This window comes from Chrysoperla carnea, chromosome 1, assembly GCF_905475395.1.
Source record: "Chrysoperla carnea chromosome 1, inChrCarn1.1, whole genome shotgun sequence".
Classification (NCBI taxonomy): domain Eukaryota; kingdom Metazoa; phylum Arthropoda; class Insecta; order Neuroptera; family Chrysopidae; genus Chrysoperla; species Chrysoperla carnea.
In genome coordinates, this window is record NC_058337.1 from 99,556,411 (window position 1) to 99,576,789 (window position 20,379).

At 28.6% G+C, this 20,379-nt stretch overlaps 1 protein-coding gene across 1 annotated transcript; it reads right to left on the reverse strand.

The window, feature by feature from the left end:
- Positions 1-11,641: 11,641 nt before the first annotated feature.
- LOC123290755 (putative uncharacterized protein DDB_G0285119) lies at positions 11,642-20,128 on the reverse strand. Its single transcript, XM_044871052.1, has 3 exons — positions 20,011-20,128; positions 16,200-16,615; positions 11,642-12,215 (listed from the first exon to the last, which is right to left on the reverse strand). The coding sequence occupies exons 2-3, from the start codon at positions 16,611-16,613 to the stop codon at positions 11,679-11,681; spliced, it is 951 nt and encodes a 316-aa protein (XP_044726987.1). The 5' UTR covers positions 16,614-16,615; positions 20,011-20,128; the 3' UTR covers positions 11,642-11,678.
- Between the last annotated feature and the right edge of the window lie 251 nt (positions 20,129-20,379).

A 20,379-nucleotide genomic window follows, 5' to 3' on the forward strand; every position in this document is an offset into this window, starting at 1 on the left:
TTTAACAGCAAATTTGAACCACAAATATTTAACTATATTCATAGAAACATTAATATTAAATATTAATAAATAAATAAATAAAGCACAAACCTTCGTCTTCAATATATTTAAAAAAATCCTTACTTAATTGCATTAACAAACACGATAATTCGAGAGCGACAACAATAATAACATGCATCCGTACTAAGAGCACTTACATTGCAGCTTACAAAACAGGCGGAGGGTGAGGTTGAGGCAACTCAAGTGACCTGTTTGAGTGGTTATCTAACTACACCAAAAAATAACTTTCAATGCAAAACAAAATAACTCAGTTTTCTGACTTTTGTCCTGAAATTTAATATAAATACTCTACTATGCGGCGCTGTTTAGTAAAATGGCTAGACTGGTAATTGGAGAGCTAATTAAACTAGTTGACTGCAACATATACATTAGCTACGTATATACAAATGTAATAGTTGATTGTTGATTCATATACAAATTATAAAATAAATGTCGCATGTTATTATATTGTGTTCAATGTTGTATTTTATTTATTGGTTTGAAATATTTTGAGCTTATATTATTATTATATGTATATTGTATGTTGAGTACATGTTGTTATACAGAGTGTTCTGTTATTGACTGCAGATCGTTGGCCTATAGAATAAGCTCATAAAGACGGAAAAGTTATTTACCAATTTTCAATCGGGGGCCTACTTTGAGAGATAATTAACCAAATAAATTAATATAATATTAATACAAAGTAAATAGTTTTATCGAATCACAGTTCACTTATATATTAAAGGCAATACCAGCATATTACACAAACTAAATGGGCTTTATTATATTCTACAAACACAATAAAGTAAATAATACAAATATTATTGTTTTTGTTATGTCAATCAGCCAACTGATTCAGACATGTTATTAATGTATATTGTATGTTATTAATGTATATAATTAATTAACAGATATGTTTTGTACTTTTTTGTACGTATTATTGTATTGTATGTAATTTTTATTTTATGTTTGTAAATATAAGACAGTCCACTTAGTTCATGTAATAGGCTGGTATTGCCTATAATATCTAAGTGAACTGTGATTCGATAAAACTATTTAATTTATATTAATATTATATTAATTTATTTGGTTTATTATCTCTCAAAGTAAGCCTCAGATCGAAAATTGGTAAACAACTTTTCCCTTCGTCTTTATGAGCTTATTCTGTAGGCCAACGATCTGCAGTCCATAACAGAACACCCTGTATATGTGTATAAATTTATTATTATTATTATTTATTTTATATTGAAAATATATAGATGATGATGACATTCAATTGCGGGAATTATGAATCTATTCAATTTATTTTACTATTGTTTCAAAATAATAATAATAATAAATAAAATATAGTATATGAAGTTATACTATGTAGTATAATATGTAGTATACACTGGGTAACAAAAGAAACGAGACAGCTCAACTTTTCAGAAAAAAATTTTTCGCTAATAAGTGTGGCCTAAGGCCATTGCAAGTTGAGTGGACGAATCTATAAAAGTCAGCTTCAAAATTTAAACATTTTTATTGCCGATTCGTGATAAAGACAAAAAAAAGAAACGTATTTTATACGAATAGTTTTATTTTAAAGTTGAATAGTTACGGCAGATATGAAATACAAAATTCTGCCTCTAAAGAAATGAAACAGAAGAAAATGATAATAATATTAGATAGAAAAATGGGTTTCTGTGAAACTTTTTTTAACCAATCCTAAAATGTTCTTTGGATCATTCTGGTCAAAATCTCTAACGGCCACAAAAATTTTTAACAAGTATTTTTCGAGCCATGAGCGATCAAAGCTACGAATATATTATAGTTATATAGCCCGTAGCTTGCAAACTGCTCGTTTAAAAGTTTTGCTGCCGTGAAAGTTTTTATTCAAAAAAGTTTCACAGAAAGCCATTTCCTTGTCATATACTGAAACTGTAATTTATTCGTAGCTTTGATCGCCCGTAGCACACAAAAAATCGTTAAAAATTGTTGCGGCCCTGAGTGGTGTTTTATTGTATCGAACCTACGGAGTAAAACGTCATATTTTGTTATAAAAAAGGCCGCTAAGTTTAACTAGTGGTTATAGCCATGGCCATGATATAGTAGTTCCAAATAAGTATAGACAGAAGAAAACCATCAATTCTTACTTAAATTTCCTTCCAAAAAGTTCGTTTGTAATAGAGATTTTCTAATACAGTGCAACCTCGATATAACGAATCTGAAGGGAACCAGTAAATATTCGTTATATCAAGTAATTCGTTAAACTGAGGTTTGTTATATTGAGGTTAAGTTGGTCTAAAATTCGTTATAAAGAGGAAAAAAGTGTCGGAACCTCTCGCGACATGAATTACATACTATGGAGTATACTAACTGTCATATATTGGTGGGACTTTATACGTTATATAAAGGTTTTGAATTGACGAATTTCGTTATATAGAGGTATTTAAATTTTTTATGTAGTTGAAAATTCGTTATATAGAGGCTGTTCGCAAAAAATATTCGTAATGTAGAGGTATATTTTATATTGACTCTTATGGACAATTCAAGGGGATTGCGAAAAATTCGTTAAATCGAGGAATTCGTTATATTGAGGTTCGTTATATTAAGGTTGCACTGTATTACGGAATCTTTCTGTACGTAATATTAAACTAACAATAATGCCTACGTATATTTTGTTGTATTTAAATTATTTGGTAGATAGAATATTATTTGGTATGAGAGCTTTTACTATTATGTCTCTAAAATTTATAAAAGGTTTGAAACTTGAATGAGAAGTCTGTGATGACGATAGTAAGAGAAATGATTTGTATCTATCTATTAGTAGTACCTACTGATGATGGATAACTTGATTGTTAATGATACTAATAGTTATCTTTTGAGTCAACAATATGTACAGGATGAACTAAAAAAATCCTAATTTATTTTTTTATAACAAAATAAATGTGCTACTTTGTTTTATTTAGTTTCCAGGATTAAAATTAGAAGATGTGGATTATTGCAATTTAAATGATTTCATGCAAATCTGCTTCCTTATGCTTCCTTATTAAGTTTCTTACAGTACTTTTTGGAGGATTGAAAATTTAGACACTGAAATGGTTGCTGCAAAAAAATAAGATCGTTTTCGATTAACACATGTTGAAATAATATCGATCTATTAATCTATTAATTTACTAATTGCGTCTCACACCGTATATATATTATTAGTCAGATATGAATGATTTAGTGATGGGTATTGACGATATAATTTTTTACATGTTCATAAGTACATTCTGTCTCAAAACAGCAAGGATTTGGTCAAGTTTTTGGTAATGAATAACTGAAAGTTTGTTTTTTGCTTATGTCTACGGAAATATTTATCTGAAAATAAAAACTGCTGGAAGATTTTTAAATTTCTGAAAGACCTATCCAACGATATTCTAATTTTGAGTGAAATCTATTTTAGAAATGAAAGGCCATTTCAAAACAATTTTTTTTACGCTCTTGAAAAAGAAGTCGGAAGTCTACCATTGAATCGTCGCCTTAATCAACTATTATCTCAAATGTGATTGGTTTTTTTGACCTACACACCATTGACAATTCGATTAACTAGCTTGGGCAAATATTTTGACCAGATATAGATCAAAAACTTAAATTTTAAAATGAAATTGTTAATAACAAAATTGTTGGCCAAATTTGCTCTTAGTATTTCAATTCAGTAAGTATGTTATAGAAGGAATTTTCAACGGTCTGGATATGACGGTTTCCATAGCTTAAAATTTGTGTAGGTACTGTGCCACAAAAAATGCACGTGTTTTACCATTCTGGTATAACTATTATATTATATGTGAATTACATGTACTGTTATAGTAATATCACATAGAATGGTTCAAATTTTACTTTTATTTTGACTTAGAGTATACATAAATTAAACTATATAAGAAATTCTGGATCGAGTCCAGCCCAACAAACTTCTTACCCCCTCAAAAAATTAACTAGTGATCTATGAAGAGACTTGTGACAGGCACTTACCAGCTATGGAGAGGATACGGCCAGCGCTTTTCCCCTGCCGGTCGATGACTTGCACTGGCGGAAGCGTCCACAACAACTACGGATTTTCCGCCACCTTTTTATTTTATTGCTCAAGTGAACCGCACACTCGTTTGCCAATTCCATTGCTCCCACACTAAATGCTAAATGCGTTTGCTCAATTTTTTATCGCCCATCTCTTACAGGACTCCTACTCATTCTTGGAGTATTGTAAAAGTAAATTTAAATAGTACGAATATGTATAGATAACCTGCATTATAAAATTAAATCGTTGATGCCTGACATATGACATTTCACTGACATAATAAATTTCCGCTCGGTGTTTCTTACAGTGTTTCTTACAAAACTCCAAGAAAAGCTCCTTTTTACTTAAAATATGAATTACTTAGCTTATAACCTCGCCAAATTTGTTTGCTTACTGCAACTAATTTAACACGCATAAATGTTATCGTTGATTTGATTTAACGGCAAGTATGGAAAAAATAATATTAACAGAAGTTCTACGACTTCTAACAAGTAATCGTCTTAAATAATTGGATGATTTTGAGTACTTTTGTTGTTATCCTGATTTTCTAAAAACATTTGTTATCATATTATATATAAACTACTATCACATACAAACAATTGTTTTAATATTGATAAGACATTCATTATCGCCCATCACGATAGCTGGGTACTATTTTAGCACAAAGTAAGTTAACAGCATAGAATGGAATAGAGTAGTGGAGTAGCGCACATACATTACAAACATGATAAAAGTAGTCGAGTTTGGTTAACTCATACTTGCATAAAATAATAGTACAGAATTCGTTGCTGCCGCTGACTAAACAACAATCACTTACATTGTAAGTTGAGTTAGTTGACTGACTAGCAGTATTTCTCCTATTATTATAACAACTATAAACTAGTAGCAAGCAGTAGATAGATACTAGATGGGCTTTTATTTGATTAGGAACAATAGCAGATTGAGAACAATAGGTAGAACAACATCGCAGTAACTCATCTGTGTGCACTGATTTTCTGGAAGGCATTATTATATATTATATGTATACATATATGATATACTATCAGTGGACCGCCCGCTTCGCTGGCCAAATTCATCTTTTAAAAAACAGACTATTTCGTCATAGCCTTCGCTTGCCTTTACCCCACTTATCCCCGCCTCAGGAATAGTCACAATATAGAGAACTCCAATTTTAAAAACAAATCCACCACATTCTATACTTCAACTAACTTGTCCCTCCTCCAACTCTCTTATCCTGCTCCCAAAACAAAACTTTCCTTCCATAACTTTTCCTAACGGAGCTTGCTGCGTTTTCTGCTTTTGTATTGACTTAAATAAAAGTAGCCTGACTTACTCCATATAGCATCAGCTATCGGCCAGTGAAAGTACGCTCTTAATCTGTCCAGCCTTTTCGAAGAAAAGTCGGAACAAACAGGCAGACAAAAATTTTGAAAACTGAATTTTTTGTATAAGTAACTCGTTAACATTCACCTGCATTAATAATCTAAGGAGTCTATGAATGATCCAATGATAAAGACCTAAAGCATGCTGAAACAAAAAGGGGTCAGCGAAAGGGAACAGCATTTTTTTCTTCTAAGAATTACGACTTAACGAGGTTTGAGTTATCGAGGTTCGACTGTATTACAAGCAGACACTTTATTATTTTATTTATATATAGATACATAATATACGTCATCTTGATCGTAAAATTTTGGAAAGTAATAGAATTATTTTTATATAGAATGTGACCTTAATTTATGCATTTGCATCTTTTATTCGTTACCACCTTGTAGAATAAAAAAAGATATTTTTAGTAGGGTTACTATAAAACAAAATTTTACACTGTTGTCACTCAATATGTAAACTAGAAAAAAAATGCCAATACATTGTTAGAAAGCTATCTTTTTCTACTACTCACACTAAGTAATAAGAAAAGTACTCTCTCTGAAATTGTGGAGCTTTGCGTTTAATAGTATAAGACCACGAGCCCATACTGAAATTTTTTGGGTTAAATGACCCACACAGGAATCATGTTGAAAAAATGCTCCTATATTTAAAAGCTAGTTTAAGCACCATGGCGTCATTTTTGCGCGGTACAGGTGGGAATATGAATGTCACACCCGTTGGTTTCTTACCCCTGCACCACTAAATAGGTACGGCGTCCCTGGGTAGTTAATACTGTTTTTCAAATTAAAAAATTAATTCAAAGATTTTTTCCAACCTATGCAGCATATTCCCAATTTGCTGAATTAATTGACTTTAATATCAAATCAATCTCATCTGATAATATTAATGGACCAAAGTGATCCAATTTGTGGGAAGAAAAACTATTTTTCCAATAAAATCGCAAAATTTTTTTTTTTGTTAATATTTCCTCTAAACGCAAATAAAATGTATTTATTATTTACATTACATATTTATTTACCTATTATTTAGTTTGTCATAACAATGTGTATGTACTTAGTTAATAGTTTTAAATAAGGGTTGATGTTGTCTCTATATATAATATGTGGTTGTATGAGGGTGGAACCAAAGTAAGGTTATAAAACATATGTATAGACATATATGTATATTATTATTGAATTTAATAAAATGATGGTTAACGTTGTAAGTGATGATTTATTCACAAGAGGGCAATCAGATTGTGGTATAAGCATTTCACCCCCCAAATAAATATTTTAACATGGATTTTAAATATTATGATTCCTTTATTTAATATACGATATCTCAACAGTACAATGATGACGATTTAAATTTTATATATTTAATACAGATTTTTTATAATTTCTAAGACAATATCACTGTAAAATGCTATTGACTTACATCTAACTTGCATTTCAAAATCTCTTGCAGCACAGTATGATGACGTCATCGTTGATAATGTTAATTACATTATGAAATGCCAAACCGCGCTCTCATGCATTTAAGAAAAAATGCCTATAAAATGTAAATTGAGCCTTACAGCTCCAATCAATGGGTTTGTCGAAGCTGATTGAGAATATTCACCCTGATTTGTTCCGTGTATTTTTGCAGAATTTTGATTTTTATCTCCATTTAGAGGATCGAGTATTCTAGATAATATCAGGTTTAATAACTTCGAGTCCCTTTATTAAGCTGACTCGAGTTGTTACTGAGCTAATAAACGTGGCCATGTTTTCCTTTCGTTCTGCAACATAGCCATAGCAAACTTAAAGTGGGATACTAAATTGAATGATGTGACTATTTTCGGATCGCTCTAAACTCCCTCTTCGTTTGCCCACCCAACTGACTCGCCTAAATGCATGTAAACCTGCGAGGCAAAAGAAGAGTTCTTGAGCTCCGATGCCCCTTAAAGCGTTGTGATGGTCCATCGACGCTTTGAATATTTCAAATTTCGGAGGACAGACACGCCGCTTTGTTAAGTGTCAGACCGAAGTCTACTATGTCGAAGAGTCGATTATCCTCCAATTTTTATCAGTTTGGTCTGGTAAAGAAAAGCGTAGCTCGGTGCTGTTAAAAATTTTGACTTGATGCGGAAATAAGTAGGTACATTATTAACAAATGAAAATTGATTGAAATTTAAGTGACTGTTATTATTTTTTAGTTGATTTTGAAAAGTATTGCAATCAATAATCAATAATCATTTCACCAGGTCGATCAAAGTACGAAGGGTTGGTCTATCTAAAATTTTTTGTATTATTTTTTCATTTCGTCATGTAGATGACATCAATCACCCTACATTCTTGATTCAGAGTTCGTAAATTTGGTTTTATGCACGAATTTTGAAAAATATTTGTTTACTTTAAAAATTTATACAATAGATAGAAATTTCCGAAATTATCGGTGGTAGATATAATTATTTGTAAAGTTTAAATTAACTAAGGATTATTAAATAAAACATTGCTAATAAAAAAAAAAGTAATTTTGTTTATTATTTAAACCGTTATTTTCACAAAGAAGGTACATAATTTTTGTGTAAAAATTTATACCCTCTGTTCCTATACCACCACGCCAATTGGTACGATATGATGTCATCAATTTACATTGTATTGAGGACATCATATCATACCAATTGGCAGGCAGGTCAGTGTGTATGTAGGAACAGAGGATAAATAATACTTATTTTAAAACTACAAATTATAACTATTGAAATATTTTTTATGAGGACTGTCTTGATTTCAAAACTAATAACTATTTTTGTTTTTCAAAGACTTTTAAAAGTTTTACGTATTAACAGAAGATATAAAGGTATTTCTAATGACATGAAAGAGCACGCGATATCTTATAAAGAGAAAAAATATAGTTATCTAAAATGTAAATGTATTAGATCAGTAAATCCTTCCAAAACGCTTAAATATCGTCAACTTTGAAAATTTATAGCAGGTAGCTGAGACAATCAATGGCCTTAAAATTATTTTTAGTGCTTTATGCCATTGAAAACTAGATCTTCCGTGAAAAATTACTTTTAGCCGTGTGTCATTGGAAATACCTTGAATATTAAGTTAAAAACTATCTTTCTAATTTTGCGATATCACAATTTTTTTTATATTTTCTTAACAATAATTCTTAAATTAAATAAATTTATGAGATAAATGAACACAATCAATTTTTGTACGAAATTTTGCAGTTCTTAGAAAGTTGTAATTTGTTCAATAAGTTACGAAAAAAAAACTAGATTAAGACTAGTACTACTAAAAAATATTACAAAATATTATTTTTAATTTGTTATATCTCTCTCTAATGCGTGTATCAAAAATAGTTTTAAAAAAATTTTACTTTTTATTTTAGAAATAAATAACTATTACTTAAAGGAAAGCTGTGATACACATAATTGCAGGTAGCATTAAAATAGTTTTAAAAGTTTCAATCCTCAGCAAGAAAATAATTTATCTTAAGACGAGGATTATCGAATTTAGCTTTTTATCTCTATTTCCGAAGTAAGATCGATCGGGATGAGGTGTTTTGCATTAGGTTCTAGATGGTATTTATAATCTTTGTGAATATTGCAGATTATTGGGAGATAATTTCCCTCGTTTCAAACGTGATCAAAAATGAATACAAACGTGATCTGAGTTTTGTATAAAATTAATAATAAAGCTACGGTTTTAGAATATATGATGGAATCATCTGAATTATATTCCATAAATGCAATATTGGTATCACAATTTTTTTGAAATAAATAAATTTTTAAAAATAATGGAAAATGATATATATTATTGTTTTAATTGTGTTTAGTAACTATTTCACTGCAAATTGTTGCTTAATAAAGGCTTTGAAAAAAGTAAAACACCAAAAATCATAACATTTTCATAATTTTCCAATTAAAAACATAATTTATATTGAACTTAATACTAATTTAAAAAATTTCAAACAAAAAAATATCGTTTTAGAAATAACAAAGATTTTGCAGACTTATATCTAAGATTCGAGAAATATTTTATTCGCAATAGAATTTATAGCCAATATAAAAGCTTTTTTCGAGTAAAATAAGAAAGATTAACAAATAATTTAAAAAAATTGCTGCATATTGCATTTTGATTTGATATAGAATAATCTAAGCAAATTTTATTTTGTAGAAAAGAAATAATTGTTAAAGCATTTAGGAGTATTTTGCCTATTGTGTGAACGATGATTCTTTGTTGTAATTTATATTCTATCTATTCACCTTTAAAATCAATCAATTTTTATTTTGTCGCTACAATATGGAATATCATTCCTATACATATTCTTCCTGAGGTACAAAGAAATGGTATAAAATACTTTAATGAAATGGATAATCGGCTCTCGTTCTAAAATAACTTTTTATAACACAAGGCATGGATTTAAAAATGGATTCAAGTAGGTAAAAATGGCGAAAAAAATCAATAAAATATATTCGTCAATTAAAATTTTAAATATTATATGTTTCTACTAAAAATTATCTTATTAATGCCATATCGGTTATATTTTTTCAATAGAAGAGAATTAATTTTTTTTGCTATCAGTGAATATAGCTTGCTGATATTCATTTTAATTCCGAGAAGTTTGAATTTGAGATTTATAGTTGACCGTTTCGACTATTGAGCCATAATATTCTTATTAAGAAGGAAAATTTAAATACTTTTTTGTTTAGTTATATAAATAACTATTTACTTTATTGGGACATGTATATTAAAAGGTTTAATACTTAGAAAATGTATCAGTCTTGTTCTCCATAGAAAAAAGGAGCCAGGACAAAACAAATAAAATTCTACCAATTGGCGTGATAACACTTTATAAACTAGTTTTCATGATTCTAAATAAAATTTTGTCTAAAAAAAAAATAAATGACAGATTTTCGAGTTTAACAAAATAATAAATTGCGAAAAAATGGGCTATTGAAATAATTTTTCCTGCAAAAAGTTTACAAGCATATGATATATATTGCCCATAAAGATTCATATTTTTAAAAACGGGTACATTGGTTTAATCCATTCCTTAAAATGTGAAACGATCTAAGCAAAATATGAATGTAAAATTTTTGTAGAGAAACATGTTTACGATAGCCTGTTTTGTCACACTGATATCTGAAAGTCGAATGAATCGAAAACTGTTATTATTTTTCGTTGGACCAAGTTTTTTTAGAATCAAAAAAACTATTTATCAAGTCCATAAATTAAAAAAAAAAAAAAAACCAATAAAATTATCACGATAGTTGTTTACGTTAGCTTTGTGAAGGATCCTTTTCTGGAATCAAAAACTTATAGCTGAGATTAACTACAGTTAAAGATGAGTAAAGAATCAATCATTGAAACCAATTTAACTTCGAGTTAATTCGGCAGAAATGTCCTATGATCTGTATAAAATTTATGAATAGACCAAAATAGTTACTAAGCCACCATGCATGTTTGTCCTTGTCTGTTGCCTTGATTTCTTGTCTCCACATTATAATATCAATATAAACCCTACATTGCAATAATAAAGAAACAAGGAATTTGGCAACCCTTGTGGAAATAATTCAGTTAAAAGACTTATAAAGTCTTAATAATACAACAACAACAAGAGTTTTTCAGAATTAGTAGAACTTTTTAAGTCATTTGTCTGAAATATTTCCACAAGGGAACCGACTAGGATATACTTGATGACGTGGGAACTTGGTGCTAAGTGCGCTTCTGCAAGCAACGGATAGTACATATGCAATGCTATTACTATACATAATTGTACTAAAAATAAAATACGTGATTTAATTTGTTCATTAGACATTTCGGAATCGAAGAAACTCGAAGCTAAGCTATTCTCTATAAGCTAAAATATGCTTTTCACCTCAGGCCATTAGTTTTGCCCAATATTTCGTGGTGGTATTGAAAATAACCTAATAATTTTAGTGCCACTTTGTGCCATATAAAAAGCAATAAAATCGATAAATTTTTTGCTTTATTTCAAGTACAATAAAATTAAAATACAAAAAAAAAACATTAATAAGCGTATCCGTTTTAATAAACAAAAAAAATAATATTAATAAATATTTAATATTTGTCACAGTTAAAGAAAACAATTTCCCTTGCCGATTTGCAAAGTAAAAACAACTTAAAATAATTTAAACTTTTTTGGTTTCCCTTAAAATTAGCAAGAAAAACAAATGTATGCGAATTAAAAATTTGCAAAAACAAACATTTCTCCGTTGTTATCAATACGTTGGAAGAAAAAATTTACATACTAAACATTCTTCGAAATTATCATCATTTTGTTCGAATGTTGCTAAACGATGATACTGTGAACGATTCTCAAAAAACATTCGAGTATTACCAATCGGTAATTGTGCTGGACAAAATTGCCATTTAACATCTTTTATATTACCAGCTAAATCTAATATATCACGTTTACCATAAATTATTTGATTTTTTGGTTGTGTTGCTGCCATCGATTTGATTGTTGAATACGACCATATTGTATTTGCACCAAACAGTTCATTTGTTTGTTGTTTGTCATTATTTGAATGTGATGTACATTGTTGTGTAGTGATTGTTGAACTTGGTGATGTTGTATTGTTGTTATTCGATTGTTGTGATGATGTTACTGTTGTACGTATTGGTGAACCAGATCGTTTTGTACCAATTGGTGGGAAGCGACTTTGTTGTTGTTTTTGTGCGATAGATGTCGCTATATTGTAATTTGTCATTATGTTTGTATTTGTATTTCCTCCATATTCTGGCGGTGAATATTCCTGTAGAAATATTCAATAAATACATAAATAAAAAATAATATTAAGAAAGATATATAAATTGTAATTTGTTCTTAAAAATTCTAAAAATTTTTGAGAACAAAATTCGTATTTTGAATAAATACGAGTGTTCTCAAAAAATTGACAATTTTTAGGAACAAATTATGTTATTGATATTGAATATTGGAGAACTTGATCAATATTTGGGGGAACAAAGAAAATTATTAACAAGACAGTTTATGATTTTCTGATCAAAGTTTTCGGGGGTGCAAGTCTCTAAAATGGACAAATTTTATGATAAAATGATTTGTTTTCGTGAATATATTCCAATTCTTTAGGCTACATAATAAGATAAATGAGTTTTTTTTTTTTTTTGTTCAGTTTTGCATATGTCTATACTAAATTTTTCTACCTCAATGTCACCAAACACGGTTTGATTGATATTCGTGGGGAACGGAAGGGGAATATGTCTGCTACTATTTCATAACATTTGTGCGGTCGTTAGGGAACTTATTTGGCAAGGAGTGGAAACTTTTTCCAATTTTTAAAAATAGCCGCTTTGCCATATTTATGTCTTATCAGAGAAAATGCTTCACATCGACCCAGGAGCTTATTTATCACGCGACAGAAGGTTTAGGGATGTTTTTACATGAAATATCCTAGAATATATGAAAATAATTATTATAATGTCAATGACGTTAGTTATCGTGACCTGATGACCAATTTTTTATGAATTAATCGAACGGTATAGACTTGGAAAACACATTATTTTAAAAAAGCTAAAGTTTCCCAAAATTTCAAAATCACTCAAAATTTCATCTAAAGAATAAAAGATTGCAAATAAAATCGAGATAAACATTTACTGGATATTGCGTTTTCCACCTAAATTTTTATAGGTATTAATACTTTTTAACCCCCGAACTATTGACCGCCATGTCTGTCTGTCTGTCTGTCTGTCTGTCTGTCGCATCGTAGCGCCGAAACGGATGAACAGATTTTGATTTTTTTTGTTTCGTTTAAAACTTAATTTAATGGGTAGTGTTTTTAGCTGTGTTTCAAGTGAAAGTTTAGGATCCTGTACCAGATAAATTGTTCGGGTTTTTTTTAAATTTTGTAAATTCTCTTGTTAAATAATTACTAAAGTTTTAATGAATAAATTGACTTTTTATTGGAAAGTTTAGACTACAAATTTCTATGGATACAAATAGTTGAGTAACGAAAACCAAATCGGTTGGTCTGTTTTTCATGATAAAACCATTTAATGCATGTATTTAAGATAAATTATTGTAGGAGGATTCCCTAATGCACCTTTCAACTTACTATTTTTTTTTAATTTTTTATTTTCATTATCACCTACCACTGAATTTGTCTCTAAATTTGACATTGTTCATTACTAATATATATTTGTTATTTGTTCCAGAAATTGTATGATAAATATGAAGCAAAAAACAAAATGATTGATTGATTATTGGGTAAGTTTTAAAATAAATGTATTTGATTATTTCACTTACGACTTCCGTATGCCTTTCACGTCTTGATTTTGAAATTTGTCTCGTATAATAATTATTATTATAATTGTTAATTCTGATTGGTGAACTTTGTTTATTAATATTGTTATATCGTGTTTGTGATATGATTATTTTATTCATGATTATATTTTAAAATCGATTATTGTGTTTTTATTGGTAAATTGGTAAAAATTTATTACTAATAATTAATAAAAATTATAATAGTTTAAAAGAATATATATAAACGATTTTTTTCAAATAATAAGTTATAATGAATTTTTAAGATAAATTTTTGTTGTTAATATTTTATACAAATAATACTTTTTAAAATCGATCATTTATTATTTTGATAATGATTATTCATTCTATGTGAGTTGTAATATCATGAAAATCAGTCAAAAATTATTATCGATTTTTTGAAATCAATTTGCAAATATTTAAAAACTATTATTTCAACATTTTAATGCTAAATATAAACATTATAATGACATTTCAAATATAAATTGAAAAAATATTATTTTTTACATTAGTTTTAAATCAAGTTAACTCTTTTAACCCTTAACTAGTACTGTAAAACGAATGAATTCCATGCATTTATATGAAGGGTGTATGAATAAATGGTATTTATTTAAGGAAGTGGTGATGTACATTGCAATAAGCATTTCGGGCATAATGAATGTCGGAAAGAAAAGATAACCTTCGAAGCTTCAGGCATCGAAACTATTGTAATTTTTTCTGTGGTACTCGTCTGTTGTCTTTTGTACTTTTTGGGTCAAAATTATCCTATATACTAAGTTTTATCGAAATCGGAGATAAAAAAATTTCTCGATTATTTCCAATTTTTTTGCAAAGGGTACCCCTTTGAAAAAATCGAGAAAAACGTAAAAAAATTTTGTTTTGGAATTTGTTGAAACTAGGTGGATGGGGTAATTTTGATTCAAAAAGTATAAAAATCAGGTTAATTTAATGATTGGATGCAGAGTTTCTGAGATATCGCAATATTTGGATGGATTTTAGTCCGTATCTCAAAAACTATTCGACCAGTCATACTCAGTGGATGGGGTAGTTTTGATCCAAAAAGTATAAAAATCCGGTTAATACATCATGTAACTTCATAAGACAAATTATAAACATTATCATATTATCATTAAATCCGGACATAAAATAATTAATAATTCCAGGCCTTTTTCCTCTGAAGATTAAGAAAAAATCCGCTAGATGGCAGAGGATCTTTTTTTAATATTCAGAGGAAAAAGGCTAATATAAGAAAATTTGTTAATTTATAGAGGTTTTTACGTTATCGAGGTTCTGTACTGGTTTAATTATATTATAATCCAATTTAATTCTTTTATTAATATTAACATACGTTACCATCATACGTATATCGTAATATACGTTCGACTAATTTAGTCCAAAAAATTGTATGCATTATTTAATAAAATTAAAATCCTACAAATAATTATATTCAAAATAATAATAATTAACTATTTATATTTGATATTATTTAATAAATTAGTAATTTTGTCGATGGAATTAAAATTAATAATTATCGCAGAATATGAACATAATTTTGGGGAAAATTCATTCAAAATATTTACAATTATCTCACACTCAGGCGCGGATTCAAGAGGGGGAGGGGGTCACAGGGGGTCATAATCAACTTGATTTTTTTAATCGAATCGACTTAAAACTAATATTTTTATACACTGTTGTCGTCCAGACAATTTTTTTAATCCAATAGAAAAATTTGTGGCACTTTTGTCATTAAATTGTGTGCAATGTCAAGTTTTGGTTAGCATTTATTTATTTTTGCGACTTCAAAAGCTCGCTTTATGAGTTTTCCGTTTAGAGTGTCCGAACTTTAAACTTAAATTAAACAATTTGTTTAAAAGTAATGAGATATCGCATTTTTTTCAATAATATTTTATGACAGTTTGTGTGTTGTTAGATTATTTACTTGACCAGTTTTAGTCAGCGCACTTTTTTGGTTTTCGTTTTGGCTAATGTTATTCATGAATACTCGTAAACACGCTTTCTAAACACTCTAGGCGTCAAAATAATCACTATAAGCTTACTGAGCACCCAAAACGAATGCAGCTTATATGGATTAAAGGCAATCATGTAGAGAACGGTTATCTGTGCAACATTACGTGTAACATTGCATGACGAATTTGGCAATAATTGTTACATCTATTTATATAAATAAATTTTAATAAAGTTTAAAGTTTGGACACTCTTAATGGAAAATTTTAAACCATATTTGACGTCTCTGAATTATTTTATATTCGTATAATGGACCTGAATGAGACTTGACAATATCGCAATGCGCGGGAAGTTTTCCAAATGTGAACAAAAAATCAACAACAATATTATTGCGTGTAGCTTATTACAACAAATTAAACAATCTTAAAACTTTATTTTCTCCAGGACGTCTTTAAATCAAAGTTTTTTATAATCAGTAACAGAGGGCAATACTTACTATAGATTGTTGAACAGTTATTGGATGTCTGACAAATGAATTTGGCGGTGGAACTCGTATATTAAAAATAGGTGCTTGTGTTGTTGGTCCAATAACTTCGGATTCCTCCGAAATAAATCCACTAGATGTTGACGATGGTGATACACTATGTGGAGAACTTAATGCAACATTATTCTTATTCATATTCGTATTTATGATTGGAACAGCCATGCTTGTTGAAGAATTTGTCGTCGTGTTATCTTTACAATGTAAATTAACCATTGCAGTTGGATTATTATTATTACTCTCTTGTGATTTTGTCAATGTTAAAGTTTTCATTAATTTTTCACCAGCATCATACATATCTTTTGCACCAGCATCATAAAAATATTGTCTTTCCACACCACTTAAATTCATCGCCAAACTTAATGCCATTTCTGTTAAATTAAATGAATTGTTTTTAATATTATTTGATGAAACTTTAAATATTATTGCACTATCATTAGTCATATCGTTTATCGATCCACTTGGTAAATATCTTTGATCCATATTTATCTTATAAACTATATAACACTAATTAATCAATTAAATAATTCACAGCCTTTTTTTTAAAACGAATAATCGTGGCATTTTTATAAAATTGCACTCGTAACATTTAAAATCAACATGGTAAACACTTTAACTGACAATAGTTTTGGTACATCGAGACATTACAACCCCCGTTGATATGATCTGATTTATCAATACACCCAATAATATTATACCCTCTTAACAAAAGTTTTGGTGAAAAAAATAAGATGATTCATAAAATCTATTTGTTAAAGTAAGATGCAATGATTTTAGGAATTATTTTAGCAGGTAGTGAAAAATATTTTGTGTTTGGCACTAAAAATGTTTTAGACGTTCTTCTTGATACCTGAATATTGTGAACATTTTTAACTAAGAAAAATTTTAATTTGTTAAATATTATTATTTTTTAGTGCAGACGCTATAAGCCATTATGTTTAAAAAGAATTTATAGAACTACAAAAATTATGGTAAACAAGACAAAACATCTAATTGACTGAGTTAATTGTTGAAATACCCTGTATAGAAGGTATTGAATGTCAGTGCTTGCATTATTTTTTATAAATTAGGAGATTTTAAATCACTAACACATTTATGGTGGCATTTCGGTCGCTATTCATTAGGTTTAGGCAAATTTTCGAAAGTATTTTCTAGAATTTTTTTCGAATATTTCACAAGACCACTACTTAGTTGAAGATGCCTGCTCTTCAAGAACTAAAAAGTAGAAAATAATTTCTATGAGTTTTAAAAAAAAGTGATTAAGAAAGACCACATTTTATCGTGGAAAAGCGTGGGGTGTTATATTTCAATTGTTATTGTAATGTAAATTATTGTAAATATTGTATTGACAAATATTGATAAAATAAAGTCGTTATAAAATATTTTAAAAAGCAAAATGATTTTTTTCTTAAGCACTATTTTTTTTTTTTACAATTATTAACTTTAATAAATTATTCTATTTTTTAGTTCTTCTAGATACAATAGCGTGGTTTTGTAGTTTTTTTACTAATATTTATTACTTTTTAGTTGCTTTGTTTTTAGATATGGAAAAACTCGTTAATACTGAAGATCCTGTACAGAATAATCGAACAAAATTATTTTATTGTCATCGGTTCTTCATAAGTTTCAATTCAATCCCACGCTTTGAAGTGGGTGAAAAAAACGTTAACAGATTCCGTTACATAGATACATACCAAGCTAATAAAAGTTTGTTAAAGATCAATTTTATGAAAATTACGGAAAGAGGAAAAGAGAGTTAAAGAGATAAGCCTTGAAATGAAAGTTGTTAAAACGTTTTAATTCTTATAACTTATTAAGATTTGTGACTCTTGTTCAATTTCTCACTAGTAAATACAATTATGATACAAAAATCGCATTACTTTCAATTGAAAACAAATGATCTACAGCGTCTGCACTAATAACCAATCCTATTTGAAAATCATACGACACTTATGGATAAAAACAGATCGAATTGAATGTTACTACCATCAACATGTAAAATGGACATGAACTAACTCTCTTCAGATATATTGAAATTTTCATAGGTTCAAATTAATCACGCTTGGCACACTGTTTTTAAAACTTTTACTTTAACGATAAACGGTTTTTTGACATAAATATCTTACAAACCGGTATTTGCAACTAGAATTAAAAAAATATTGGCTGTCCGCACGCTAATCACGGTGGTAACCCTAAAAAATTTCTCCGAAATGACGAAGTTCCTCAAAAAAGCCCCTTTTAACTAATAGCTAAATATATCTAAACACCAAGACCATAAATGAAAAACATTTTTCGAATTGAAGATGTTTAAAGTGACGACTTACCTACAACTATGAAGCTTCTAGAATTACAAAATTGTTAACTGTTTTCCCAGTATATGACTAGTTGTTTAAAATGAAAATTTTCATATAAGGTAGGCATGCAAACTTGAAAAGTTACGTCAAAATTTTTCCGAATACTTTCAACGAGTTTTTCTCATTTTATGGGATATTGGTAAATAATTTTGTAATTTTTTGTTCTACAATATGTAAACCGTTATTAAACACAGTATGGATATTTAGGATGATACGGACACCGTCGTGTTTAGTGGGTGGTTTTCTATAGGAATACCAATCTTACCAAAACTTTATAATGTTTTTATGGAAAAGCCAAAATCTTATTAATTCAAACTGCGATAATTTAAAATTGTTTTATTAATGCTTTATGAATACAGCCAATATTTCTTTGAATAAAGGCGAAATAAATTTATGATTGGACAATTTATATATCAACCATCGTAGGCTCCGTCCGTGTTATTATATGTTGATGGTTCCTATTATTAGTTTTGAATTGTTGGTATTTAATATCATATGCATGTAATTGTTCACGAAGACGACACTTTTATAACTCAATATTGGTTTATATTACTTGAAAAATTGTATTGATTTCAAAAGTAAAATTTTACAAAATATTTTCTGAATCTTACGTAAATATTTTCAAAAAGAAAATAATGCAATCATTTAAAATTATAATAATAATTGATCGAAAATTAGTAAAGAATCCAATTTCGTATACAGGCTCATTGTACATTTTATGTAACTAACTAAGGGTATATTCCTATAAGTAGTTTTAAGTCAAAACTGCCTCTGATACTTTTTTCCAAAACATAATACTTAGGGAACACGCTCTTAGAAATCAATAAAAAAAATGTCGCCAGATACATCCGCACAAACCCTTTACCCCGGAGAAACAATTTACAACAGACTGACAGACATATCATCTTGCTTATGCAGATGTTGTGGATATAATTTCAAGATAAATCCCCGCTTAGGCTGAAGCTCTTACAATAAAAAGACCACAAAGTATGAGTTCTGCAGGTAGCAAGAGTCGTTCTGCGTTTTAGCCATAACAAAAAACTTTTTTTTTAATTTCAATGTCAAATAAACTTTTTAAGTAGGTTGAACGGTCAACGGTTGGTCGGATGAAAATCTTGTCCAAAATATTACCTTAAGCACTCGGATTTTTTTAAAGGTTTTGTGTTATTTTGCATCTAAACCATATTTTAGATGTATTAAAAAAAAAAATTAGATCCAAAATTTTGTACAGCAAATTCTTGGCCCATATTCAAGAACTTTTCTAGTACATAATCATGCAAAATAGCCAGGAAAATTTAACCTATCTTTAACTACCTATAAAACTATTTTTACTCGAAAATGTATTTATTTTATGCCAAAACTGAATCATATATTAATTTTTTTTTTTTTAGAAAATTAAATAGAATACGTACCGTTGTCTTAAATTTAATAAAATATAATTTTTAATAAAAAAAAATCGTCAAAAATTCTAAAATATTTATCACAAGAATCAGAGTAATTTATATCACAAGAGTATTTGGTTGCATTAACTATTTTTAATGGATTAAAAATTAATTTTATTATGTAATTTTTTACAAGTTGTAAACAAATTGTTAATATTCAGAACTTTCGGCAAATATTTATAGTACCGAAGCTGTAAGAAAATTTATATTAATAGATGTAAAATTTATATTAATATAAAATTTATATTAAAAGAAGAAAATTTATATTAATAGATCACCAAACTTGAATGTATAAAAGTCCCCCGGTTTCTAGCGGTCCCCCGGTTGGTAAGGAAGTAG